Below are 13,484 nucleotides of genomic sequence, written 5' to 3'. Positions count from 1 at the left end.
TTTCCGTGGTATTTCAATAATTTATTGTTTTGCATAAGAAGGTAAGATCGGATTTCAGGTAAGACATCAACCAAGAACCTGATGGCAAATTCAAGTATAGAGCGTGGTACAATATTAAAAAATACTACCCTTTGTTTGGCTATGGCAAACAGCTAAAACACAATAAAAACATCTGGACTTGACTGTCAAAACATACAGTTCTCTAAAAACCCACACAGCACAACTTGAATATGTGGAATATTGGAAACATGTTTAGTCATCTTCGTTCCCAAATTCTTAGGAGTCAAAGGAACAATCCACCCCCCTGCTCCGCTTGGTATCCCAGAATAGTTCAGCACACAGGCTCAGCATCCATCATGATAAGCAGGCTCCTGTCCTGTTGAAACTCTTGGGCTAAGACATTTTTTCTGCCTTGACCTACTGTCATCTCTGCCTGCCTTGTGGAGGCCAGGGCTTTGACTTTTAGCTTTTGAAGCTAACACTCCAATAATGTTGATTTTTCAAGAGCAATCTAGTAATGTAATTAAAACCATTTCTCACTACTCAAAGACTCTGTGCACATTTTACTCTGGTGGTTGGATTTATGTTTTTGAGATTCCCTTTCTTTTGCAGGTGTTACTGTTCAGGAATTAGCTCCTGGCCCAGAGACGGGGCAGGCAGCCATCCGTCTGGGAGACTCCTGCCAGGACTGCGCCGGGGATCAGAGGGTCAATGTCTCTGTAAATGCTGCTCACTGCTGCCCAGGACAGCAAAGCTGTGCTGAAGATGCTCCCAGACCACACTGAACCAGGAATGGGAATTAAATTAATTTCATTTCAAAAGGACAGGAAAAACAGCCTGCAGGACAGCCAGAACTGTTTCTACCAGGGAGTTTGCAGATTATTCCAGCATCTATTTCATAAAGAGAAAAGCAGGTCCCTTATGTGAGCGTGACAGTGTTCTGAGACAGCCCAGGTCAGAAGCAGTGTTAGCAGTGTTTTAGGAAGGACTAAACCCCCTCTTTTTGGAAATGGCCAGATCCTGAGAGATGCCGAGTGCCCTCTCAGTTTCAAGAGATGGTGAAGGCACTCGACATGTCGCAGGCAAAGGCAAACTGACCTGGTGAATTCCATATCCCCTGCAAAAATAGTTGAATTTTCAGTAATTAAAAAAAAAACAAACCAGAAAATGTTTTCTCAACTCAGATAATCTCTATGCAATTTATTTAATCAACAAATTCCTATTTATGTTACAAAAAAGTTTAAATCCACCAGGAAAATGGTGATATTTGACAAAAGTTACATTATAGCTGTTCCAGCAGAGTGTGTGTCCATACACTCAGTACATCTGTAACTCTTGCATAAACATTTCCAGACTCCTGGGGATTTTGCTGTTGTTTCTTGCATTTCATTTGTTTTATACGACTCTAAGCCAAATGCAACGACCCACACATTAAATACACATTTAGAATAAAACTGCAAAATCTGATGGTTTTATCAGCATAAGAACTGAAATAAAATATTTACATGGAATGTTGAGCTCCATTTACAGAGACTGTTTCAAATTACAGACTTAGTAATCTCTTTAATAAATGATCACATTGACAAGAAATTTAAAAACTTAACATCCCTTTTCAACCCTTTCATAAATATATAAAGTTTCACTAAATTCTTTTTTCTTTAAACAAGACAGCTATATTCTCTTTACAGATTAACATGAAATAATGGTTTCCCATTTGAATGTCACAGATGGGATGATCTGAAGTCAGCAAGTTCCTATACACATTCCGTACTTACAAGACATATTCACAACACAACACACAGGTGTTACTTGGTCTTCACATGTGTACTCACTTCCTGCAAATTGGTAGTAAATAAAGAAAAATACCAAATTATCTCTATTAAAAATACATCCTCTAATGTGCATTTGTTTACACTGCCACACTGAATCTTAAAATGGGGTTTCCACTTGTGTCTGACCAGTGACAAGGATATTTTTTACAGTGAAGTCTACAGCATTCATTTATTTTTGAGTGGAGACAAAATACATGTTACTCTACTAAAAAGTATCACAACATACTCAGCAATAGAAAGAATTAATCTCTTGCAACTGCTTCCCAGATATCCCCAGTTTCCTCACTATTTGAAAATTTCTGATGGGAAAACTGTTCTAAAGGATGCCAAAAAGTATTTTAAAACAATTTAAAGGGGGAAAAAAGTTATTTACTTTGTTGCTATTCCTATCACTTTGCCGCTGATTTTACGGAAGATTAATCTCAAAGACTTTGAAGTTGTATACATAACTCACGTTTTTTCCTATTTAAATAATTACTCCCATTAATTTTCTTTGTTGTGGCACAGAGCATGCGCAAAAGTATTTTCAGTTTGTGCATGCTCACAGCTGAGTATTTCACAATTAAGCCACTGAATACATTTTTCTTTCCGTGATTATGTAAGTGCAAAGGAATACTAAAATTACTCTGGACACGTAAGACAAGGTTCACATCTAGAAAAGTAAAAACACTTATCTTGATATGTAATTAAACCTATGATGTTTTCCTCATAAAAATGTTGGTCACTTTTGCCTGTTTCAGTTCTCTCAAGCTTTTCAGGGGCAGTAAGTTCCAAGTGCTGATGTGCTCTCTATGGGAGCAGTTAACGCTTAAAACCACTGAAGTGCTGATCTACAGTATTGACTCATATCTTCTGCAAACTCTCTGTTAAAAAAGCTCACCTTGGAAACACACAGATGATGATAAAGAGGTGTTTGGCAGTTTTGTTACAGTAGTAATAACTCACTTTATGGAGCAGAGTAAAGCTCCGGTTTAATCTGACTGCTCTGCCCCAAATTGTGGGCAAGAGAATTGAAGACACAGGAAAACAAGACCAGTTCCAAGTGCATGAAGAGTATACCTGCTGCTCAGTAGAGTTAAAAGCCCTCCTACCAAGAAAACCACCATCGAGTACTGCCTGATCATGCCCCAGGCTGAGGCGCTGATACAACAGCAGATGTTCCGGCTGTTTAAAACGTTACTATGAATGGAGCCAGCTGACGGGAACCCAGAAGGTCTCGGTCTCCAACCTGTCAAAAGTTGTTTTAAGCTCACTGTAAGCTGTAGCGAGGTCATCGTTGACTATCACCTTGTCAAAGAGGTGGCCGTACTGGCTCTCCATCACGTGGGCAGATTTAATCATTTCGTGAAAATCTTCTTCCTAGTAAGAGCAGTGCACTGTCAGTCCACGGCAACATTGCACTAACTCACTCTGTACTAAACACAATCTAATACTAAACAAAATCTTGCTTATTTCTTATCTTATCACGAGATGGAAACTCTACTTTTAGTTAAAAAATTAGAGAAATTACAATTCCAAGTGATCTCAAAGAGTCTTCTCTTGAGTTGACTCTGCTCAACAGGCAATTCTTTCATCTCTCTCCTCATAGTGACACAATTGGTCACTGCATGGTAATTACAGAGACATTTTCTGTTAGCAGCACCACTGGAAAATGTTTCTAGCTGTTTACTTTGATGATACATGTAAAGTTTCATTACTTAAGTCTCAGCTTGATATTAGTCTGTGATATATTACAGCGCAGACTCTTTTAAGAACTTGGTAGGAGCTGTCATTCTATGCTTGGTTAGATCTGGTGTAGTAGATTCTCTTCACATTTTGCAAGAGAACAAATCTTAGCAATTTGTTTAAATAAGTTTAAGAGATTAAACCTGTCTTAACTAAGTAATGTCCTGAAGGTTGGTCTTAAGAATGAGCTCCTCTTACATTTTATATATCACAAACCCATATTTTCTTATAGCATGTAATTTCCAAACTATTTGTTGTGGTTTTGCCCACCAGCCCATCCCTGGGGCTGAGGATGGTTTTGTCCAGGTAATTTCTGGACAAAAAGGCCAATCAAAAGTCCAGTGACGCCTTTGCTAATTACATCTTTAAGAAAACGGAAGAGAAGGTTTGTTTGCGCAGTTGAATTAGGGGCAGCAGCCATGTAGGGGAGAGGAGTAGCGGGCCCGAGCAGGGCCAGACTCCCTCCTCCCCCGGCTTGGGCCGGGGTAGGGGGAGCAGGTGTAGCACTGAAGTCCTCCCTTCTCTCTTGTAAGAGAGTGAAGAAAAAAAAGTTTAAAAGACGAACTGCTTGGACAGAAACCGCTGTGGAAGAATTCCAGCCGAAAGATAACAGAGCTTCCAAGGTTGAAGCTGGCAGCTGAAGCTGCAGCAAGAAAAGTAAAGTGCGAAAGGGGGAGCTTGTTTCCCCCCCCCTTTTCGCTCTCTCTCCTCAGCAGGGAAAAGACTGAAAAGTAATCCCTGCTACTTGTAAAAGTCTGTTGGAGTAAGGAGACCCCCCATGCGGCTGATAGAGGAGTCTGTGGATGTACCAAAGAGAAGCGAGACTTCATGAGAAGGACTGAAGTGAGGCAGAGTCCTGGTGAAGATTTATGACTCTGAGGAAAACCTGTGCTGGAGCAGTGACGACTCAGGTGGGACACTGGGATCTGTGTGTGTGTGGATCCATACTGCTGTTGAAGTTTTTGTGACCCTGAGAAATCTCATGCTGGAGCGAGACGGCCCATGTGAGATGTTGGGATCCGTGTGTGTGTGGATCCGTGCTAGACCCATGCCGAGAAGTCTATCAAGGACTGTTCTCCCATGGGGAGGGACCTCCATAGAGAAACAGGGTTGAACTCTTAAACCATTATCCCCTGTAACCCCGTGGAAGAAGATCCATAGTAAGCAAGTGTCCCCTTGCAAGCCTATGGAAGGAAGACCCTTCGGGACCTGGGTAACCCCCAGCCTTCGGTCTTAGCCCAGGAGGGGGGTAAGCCCAGCCCTGGAAGCCAACACAGAGCGAGAAAGAGAGAGAAAAAGTTCCAGCTGCAACGAGAATACTGCTGCTACTGAAGATCTATTACTAGAGAGAGAGAGAGCTGGAACTCCGAAAATAGAGAATGAGACTACTTCTTCTCCTTGGACTAGTATAAAAGGGGAAGAAGTACTTCTGTAAATATATAGCACTTCAACTTGAGTAGGAATTGTGGTAGATATAGTTCTTTAGTTTTTAATTTATTAGTAGTTTTTGTTTTACTAGTAATAAATGTTTATACTATTTTCCCCAAATCCTGTCTCTCTTTTGTCTGCAAAAACCTTCTCTCAACTAGTAGTAATTGTGTGTGGGGTGGAAAGCAAATTGACCCCGAGCAAAACAACGACACTATTTCAAATGCACAATCTACACAGGTACAGTCTGATTCAGTGATTCAGTTTGAAACAAACCCTAAAAAATACTAAATAACATCTGAATGAGGGAAAATTATATATGTTGTAAATGTAGATTAAAAGTCTAATAGTGAGTGATCAGCTTTGCTGTAGCTTCAGTTAAAATATTTCATTATATTATAAGGAAGCAAGTAAGTTATTGTTGGGTAATCTGAATTTTTTTCTGACTACTGACAAAAAGCACCATTTGTTACTTGCTTAGATTTTTCTTCTTCTTGTTGACAGTGTTCATTTCCCTATAACATTTTAGAGAAATCACTGTTTCTCCAATCCACAAATATGGGCTTTTTATTAAAGTAGCTTTGACTTTTTTAATTGGTCCTTTATATTTGAGTTTTCTTCTAAATTTGGACCCTGTAATACAGTTGATGAAACAAGGAAATTCTTATATTTGAATAAAAACCTCTAAGCCCATATGCAAATTTTTCTAAGGAAATCTACAGCATTCTCTCTCATAAAAACATACTTGCACTATGGGGGTCCTTCAATGACATACAGTCAGAGGACCATGGAAAATGTAAATACCCACAAACATATCAAACAATGAAAACACCACAGTAAATGTGTGATGTGAGAGAGTTGGGACACAGCAAGACGCTATGTGTAAGCCCTGACAAGTCAATGAGATCCAGTGATCACCTTTATTTCCAAGGCAAACCACCACAACAGAACTCTTAAAAAGTTCTCATGTTTTACCATGTCTAATTATACTTACTGTGAAGGGTTTTGCAGTTCCCTTATCGTCTTTACTTGAAATAATCTTGGCATTTTTTCTGGTCTCTCTCAAACGGTCAAGTGATGGAGGCTTTATAAATATAACAAATGGTTTAAACTCATATGTCCGTAAGTGTTTCACTGTCTGGGAAGAGGAAAGATTTTAATTAATTAGTTTATTTTGCACAGTGGAATTTACTCTAATAAAAGAATCTCTCCACTAACTAAAATAAACCCATAAAGCACTTCTAGGCAGGTATTTTTCATTTAGTGCCATCTAGCTCTACTGACCAGCACTGATTCATGTAAGGAGAATTTTCATGTGAATGGTAAGAAAACCATTTCTCCAAGGGTGATCATAGCTCTTTATTTCCACACGGCTGCTGCTAAACCCTATCATTCCAGGAAAGGCTGGGCTATGCAGCACAAGGATGGAGGGGAACAGCAGGTATTCAGGAGAGGAGGAAAAGTTCAAAAGTTCAACAGATTTTAGCAGGAATAACACTTTGTGTACCCATGAAAAGTAGCAGAAAAAGGTGTCTGTGACACTTGGTCACAAAAGGTCAATGGTTTGTCTTCTCAATATTTTGTGCCCACCACACAATCCCCTGCTGTTCACTCTTCCTATGCAAGCTCAGTGATGCTACATGTGGAGTTAGAAACATGTCTGTGATTTAGATTGCAGCACAGGGCATGGCCAGCAACTCAGGGTAGTGTATGGACAGCCAAAAGCTTTCTGTCCTCTCCACACTGGATCACAGGGTCCACAGGGAAATGCCATGTTGGAGAGTCCCAGAACTGTTCCCAAGTTTGGATCCCCAAGAGAATTTCGTGTTTTGCTGGAAAACTGGGACAGGCAATGGTCTCACAGAGCAGGAGCCCCTGCCCAGCTCCCCTCCTCCCCTGACACAGGGTATGGCTTCCCTGGCCATCCCTCTGCCAGTGCAGCCCTGCCCTGCTCCTTGGGCACAGCCCCACGTCCGAAAATGGCCCAGGAATTGCACACAAGTCATACACTGGCCCCCCTTGGATAAGAAATGCTCTGGCTGCATTTAAACAAACTAGTCCAGCTCCTGAAGAACTGTGGTTATTAGAAGCAAAAAAATTCCCAGTGGAGCTGTTCAGTGGGGTTGAAAGACAAGGTCAGTGCAAGAATGAAGTGTTTAGAGAGGAATGTTCTTAACAATTATCCAGCCAACATCATATTTAGTGTATTCCTTGACTCATGTCCACCCTGCACAGAAACCCTTGGCATGAACGGTCTGGTGAAACATGTGAGAGAGAAGTGCTGGACTGGGTGATACCTCAAAGCTGTTCCAAAATTAAAGCTTCAGAGAGAACCTTTAGCCCAAACTAACAGAAAGATGAATGGAAATATAGAAGCATTCTGTAATTAAATCTTTGGTATTATGCTGCAGGCTTTCAATTCACTTATTTCCTAGCTGTATACTTGCCAATTTGTATTTAGGTTTCCTTCCTCTCCTTTCAGAGAAGCTTGCTGTGATAAAGGCACCCAGCAAGCCCACTCAACAGTCATTCCGTGTGGGATGAAACACACCTTTTTAGAAATAATTTTTTTCCTGGAATCCCAATATGCAATGTGAGGAAGTGCAAGAGTTCAGAAGACATGCTTACTTACATGAGGCTGCACATCCAACAAACAAACTTTGTTTTTAGCTAGAACTGATCGAACAGAGTCTAAACTTGTACCATAGTAGTTGTTCTTATACTCGCCATACTCGATAAACCTGTGGCAGAAGATGAAAACAACTGGAATCATTTCCATTTTGTGCAGAAAAAAACCTTACCAGTTTGGTTTATAAGATTTAATTCGGGAGCAAAAATATTGTACTTTACATGAGGGTTTTACCATGTTTTATAAAGGAAATGCTGTCAAGTACTTCAGCATGTCAATTTTAAGAAATCTTCTACTTTACCGCTTTCAAATCAGTAACACCTGCTTGTATTACAGCTAAAGAGAAAAAAGTACTGTAGTCCAACAGCCCACTAATGTTTTCCATCACCTCTTTTTCTGAACTAATGCAATGCAATAAAACAGTGGATAAGCTAAACAATAGAAACTACTGAAATTTCATTGCACACTACAGAATATCCAAATTCTCTGTCTCAGAAGAGGAGGAGGAGTGACGACGGTGCTAATGGAACCAAGGCGGCTGGTTATTTGCTATAAAAGTACAGGCACTATTTGCCAGAAAAGCAAAGCACAGTTTGAAGTTTCAATAAAACCCACAGCCTTGTGTCTAATACACTTTTGCCCTCTGAAACACTGGGGCAGAATTTCAAGCTGCAGTATTTTACAGGCTGCTGGAGAGCACGATGCTACCATTGTCTCCATTTGAGTTTACTTCCTAGAAGGTGCTCAGGCAGGGGCTTCACTGTAGATCTCTAAAATCAAAAGCAGAGGAAGTGCCTGGCCTGAAAGAGAGCAGAACTATGCAAACATTGACTCAGGCATGTCTGCAGCACTTCCATGGCCCTGCCTCCTAGAGCTGCAATGCCTTATTGCTGTGACAGAAGATGCTCTATTAAAAGAGTGCTCCCTGATTCTAAGAACTTATTATTTCAGTGTCTTGAGGAGATGAGGTACTAAAACTACTTGGAAGCTTAGAAACAGTTGTGTTTGCTGCCTTTTTTTTGCTCTGTGTTTTTTGCCAGCTGCTTATATAACAAAATGTAATTTTAACACATCTTCAAATCACTGCAACTTATATCCACTTTATTATCTAAAATAACAACCAGTCCCATTCTATAATAAACCCATTGTTTTAACTGCAGTTCTAGTTGGAAATCTCTTCAACATACTTGTTATTCTGTACGTCCGTCTCAAACAAGTGCTTGGAAATGAAAATGTATTCGACACCATCACTTTCTTGGCTTCTCCTTGGACGGGTCGTGTCTGCAGTTTCATTAGATAAAAAAAAAAAAAAAAAAAAAAGGAAAATATGCACAAAACAATATAATGCAAACCAGTTCAGAAAACATTGAAAAGCACAAACTCTTTGTGCAATACTAAGTGTAGCACTTTCTTTACTTCTGAAGGACGTAAGGCTGCTCCAGAGTTGGTAGCTGGCACACAAGCTCATGACAGGATTGCATTTTAAAAGTGTGCAGGAAAAGCAGGAAAAAAAGTACTGGAAAAGTATCAGATTATCATTTTTTATTAACTATTGGAAAAATCCAATAAAATGAGGACAGCTGAATAATAAAAGGAGCAGCAGTCCATAACAATTACCCCAGCCTTGCCTCTTGTTAAACTTATTAGCATATGAGGCCATAAAGGGAAACAAAGCTCACCAACCTGATTTATAAAATGTTACGTTCATTAACAACACTTGCAGCTTATGCTATGTGAAGCATAATAATAAAAAACTGGGGTGTGAAATTTATGTTTCAGTGCTTTTCTTTTTCTGGTGATCAAAACTGAATTGTTTTTTTTCAGTAGCCTTGTAGTATTTGCACTTCTGACTTTCCCCCAAGTACCAGGTTTGCTTATAAATGAAACGTACTTGTGGAGGTGGCCACTTATGATTAATGAACTCATTCAGAAGTCCTATTTAATACAAGCCTTATGTTCCAGCATTTTGTATTGCCCATCACATATGAACATACACAACCTGCTTGCAGCAACACAGTCTTAAATGCCATTTGATAGTACAGTCTTCTTAGGCTGACACAATGAGGAACGCTTCCAAGGCAGGAACCCCAGTTCTCCCTCCAAGTCCTGACTTACTGAATTTCAGGGAGAGGGATTTCTTTACATGTTTGTTTCAAATCATAACCACAAATTTGGAAGAGAAAAGAGAGAAGGCAGTTTGATGAATACTGACAATTTTTAGAGAAATATTTTTGGGCAAATGTTTCAATGTGTTAAATATTTTGGGAACATCTGGCTTTTTTTGCTGTTGTTGTTTTCAATACCCAGCTGAAGCAAATATGTGCAAATGAAATGACTTGCCAAACCAAATGTATTTGTTTTTCTACCTTGCAAATTCATTCATATATATATACTTGATGGCATACCTGCACTTGCAAAAAACCTCTGACAGTATCTCCCAAATTTGGACTCATGTTTTTGAAGGATCCCTATAGGAGGTACAAGTAGGAAGCAAACCAAGAAATGGAAGTCCAAAACTGCTGAGTTCTCCATATTAAAAAAAACCCAAAAAAGTATCATAAAGTTAACAGAGCACAATGTTATTCAATTTTATAAAAATCACACTACGTGGTCAGATAGGGGAAAAGAGGAAAAAGAATCACCGAATCAACTTTACTAAACCTAATCAAAGGGATTTAATTAATTTATTCATAGATTAAACTGTTTACCATCAGTCTTCATTTTTCAGCCTAATAGAGAAAGGCCATTTTGCTGAATGCAAGCATTGGTAACAGAGTGTGTTTCATTGCTGTACAGCCAAATCCAGGATGTTCTTCAGCTGAGTTTCATTTACTAAACCTTACTGACATCAATCATGTTAAACTTGTACTAAATGTGCACTGCTATGCCTCTGAGCCAAAACATCTGATCAGTTTAATCAATGCTATTTAATACAGAACTGCAGCAGCACTTTTTAAAATTAGAAAAGTAATTTGAATGCCAAGCATGCATTTAGGGACCCAAATTTGAAAGTGGCTTAAAGGTAATGCAATAATACAGGCTAATAATGCAAGTATATCATTAGGAGAATAGAAGTGCATTTTTACTTACGTGGCACTGTTACCCCGTAGTGCTGGGTGTCACTGATCAGCAATTTCCGTTTAAGTTCATTCAGTCCAACCCCTACAGGACCTGGAAGAAAAATAATTGTCCTGTTTCCCAACAGCCAGTTCTCTCTTGTCTCCAGGTGCAAGTACTCTCCAAGGTAAGACTACATGGCATAGAGCTATGACATACACTGCCTTTCAATCAGTCAGAAACGCCCAAGATTTTTTAGCCTCTCCTAGAATATACAGCACTGACGAATTTCAGGGGATGTAGTTGGCAGTTACTCTGCTCTGACTTTATAACTGAAGAAAAATCAGTGAAAAAAAAAGTTGCCAGCAAAGCTAACTTTGTTTTCTGCAGAATCTACCCTTAGTACACACCCATCTCCATCCTCAGCCCTACAACAGACTGTTGTACCCTAACCTGCAGTTTTCCAGAGTAAGAACTGTTTTGGTTGTTTGTTTTGCCAGAATATTCCCAACTTGCAGAATAGAGGACCCCAGCTGGCATGTGCAAAGTGCCCCCAGAGCCCTTGCAATCTGTGTGTCAGCATGGCCTCACTCCCCCCAGCTGCTGCATCCCTTGCCTACCTACACCAGATGCCCCTGGGGACAATTGCTTCCAACTTCTCCTCATGCCCTGGAAGCACTGCTCCTTCCAGCCTCTGCTGCAGGCAGGAACACTGCCTGACTCCTGGCTGGCTGTAGCTGTCACCATCCACCTTCTGACTGTGAGAAGGTGGCATTGAACAGGGAGAGGAAGGAAGGACAGCACTTGCCAGGTCACAGCCCGTTTGGGATGTTTGGGTTTCTTTCTTTGTTGTTGATTTTCTTTTAAACTGTGCTTGTCTCCTGCCTGCTGTCTGAACTGTTCCAAAGCAAATGTTTCCTTCTTCACGCAACTGCCAAAGAGAGACCACTCTTGGAAAGAGGATGGCAGGAAGAAACAAAGACTGCATGGAATTTTTTGACCTGTCTCCTCCACCTCCACTTGAGTAGTGCTGTACTAGAAGCTACTGAGCAGACTTTCCTTCTGGTTTTCATGTTGTCCCTAACTAGTAGCTCTTTGCTAGTGGTGACCCATGTTTCAGTGAGGGCACAGTGTCCTGTGAGGTCTCAAAGGCTCCATGGGCACTTGCTGCCTGCCCCCAGGGGCCCTTTATGCAGGGCTCCAGCCTGCCTGTCCCCTTTCGTGGCAGGGCCGTGGTGCTGTGTGTGAAGGGAGCTCAGCTCTGCATGTTCCTGTGTTTATGACAGTGCAGCAGCTGTTTCTACAGAGCCAGGTCAACAGCAGAACATAGAGGAGAGTGAGTCATTGGAACCATAGCCCAAGTAATGCAAGGATAATACATGTGGTTTTAAAGAAAATTCTTGTGCATCTAGTAAAAGTGACACATTTATGCATGGAGTAGTTCTTAACAAAGACATTTTAGACATGAAAAATACAAAACATAATAAACATTTCAATGAAGTAGTGTTCTATTGACTAATTAACAGTCAAATGCCAAAAACTGATGCTTCAATAACTTCAGGTGCCTATTTGTAAAAACAACCATCCTCCCTATCTGAAGTTAGAAACATACAATGATGAAAAGCAAGTGGTTGCTACTGTGCTGCTACCCCCAGACTGTGGTCTCTGTAAAATCTTAGAGTTTCTGCATTTAAAATTTCTATGTGTTTACATCAGTTAAACGCACAACTACATTTCAAATTCCATCTCTGACCTTCCTATAAATTAATCTATCAGTATGTATAAATGTTTATTTAATATGGTGTACAGCAGCCTCTACTGGTGCATGTCTGCAGAGGACATCAATGTGTTATGTAGATAATAGCATTACTTTTGTTATTATTTAAAAAAAAATCCTTTTTTTAGTAGTTTAGCTATTTAAGGCAAATACGAATTTTTATAGGAAAAGTAATTAAAATTCTTAATATATCCTAGCAAAATAGAACAAAACAAGTGGAACTCAATTTAAAAAAATAATCACTGTATTGCTTTCAAGCAAAAAATCTTTCCCATCAAATCTACACAAATATTACTTCATCAGTCTACATGCTGTCAAATCAACAATATGCTTTTAGCTCTATTTATATATAAAGAATCCAGGCTTCACTTTCTGCAACAGATGCTTTTGAAACTTAGCTCAAATCAGTTTCCAGACCACAAGCTCACTACTGCTCTATCTCCAAATTACCATTTAAAAATCATCTTTAAATTGAACTACTGAAAGGTGTAGATTCTTCTTTTTCAGTGCTGTCTTCACAGAGTTCTCACAATACTGTCCTGCTTAGCAAACACATCCATTACGCATATTTTTACACTACATCTCCCAAGTGTAATATACAGTTCTCTTCTGAGTATTCTTTTCATTTTGATGTAGCAGAGAAAGATGCCAGTTTCTCATAGTTATGAATCTGAACACAATTTGAACTCAAATAGAGAATTAAGTGGCAGGATTGAAAAGGACAATCCAGATTCTTATAGTCAAATGTCAGGCACGTGGGATCCATGACTGCAGTGTAGTTTTGGTTTACTATAAATCACTCCAGGCAGCAATATTTACAGTTATGGTGACAGATTTAGAGATACTTTGTTTACTTTTTGAAAGGAACATTTATATTGTTTGCTGTTGCATGTTGAGTTGTGCAAGCTAAGTAATGGCCAAAGCCTGCAAGTGGACTGTAGTGCCTACCTCACTTTAGTGAGGGATATTTTCAGAATTAAACCACCAATCATTAAAACTTGCATTAAATTTTGTACCACTCAGACATGTCTGAAGA

General features: G+C 39.7%; 1 protein-coding gene across 6 annotated transcripts in view; it reads right to left on the bottom strand.

Annotated features, from left to right (window-relative positions):
- Positions 1-13,484, bottom strand: part of MPP7 (membrane palmitoylated protein 7) — a 150,486-nt gene continuing 137,002 nt past the window's right edge. For all 6 annotated transcript variants that reach the window (XM_027889694.1, XM_027889698.1, XM_027889699.1 and 3 more), the window contains 5 exons: positions 10,705-10,785; positions 8,802-8,895; positions 7,618-7,726; positions 5,980-6,123; positions 1-3,191 (listed from right to left, as the gene is read on the bottom strand). In XM_027889694.1, coding sequence (XP_027745495.1) covers positions 3,012-3,191; positions 5,980-6,123; positions 7,618-7,726; positions 8,802-8,895; positions 10,705-10,785 — 608 coding nt within the window. In that variant the 3' untranslated portion in view covers positions 1-3,011. The remainder of the gene's footprint in view (positions 3,192-5,979; positions 6,124-7,617; positions 7,727-8,801; positions 8,896-10,704; positions 10,786-13,484) is intronic.

This window comes from Empidonax traillii, unplaced genomic scaffold, assembly GCF_003031625.1.
Source record: "Empidonax traillii isolate 1590-97213 ecotype Southwest subspecies unplaced genomic scaffold, ASM303162v1 scaffold270:size1067046, whole genome shotgun sequence".
NCBI classification, from domain to species: domain Eukaryota; kingdom Metazoa; phylum Chordata; class Aves; order Passeriformes; family Tyrannidae; genus Empidonax; species Empidonax traillii.
Note: the sequence above shows the minus strand (reverse complement) of the source record. Positions and strands in the feature narration are given on the sequence as shown.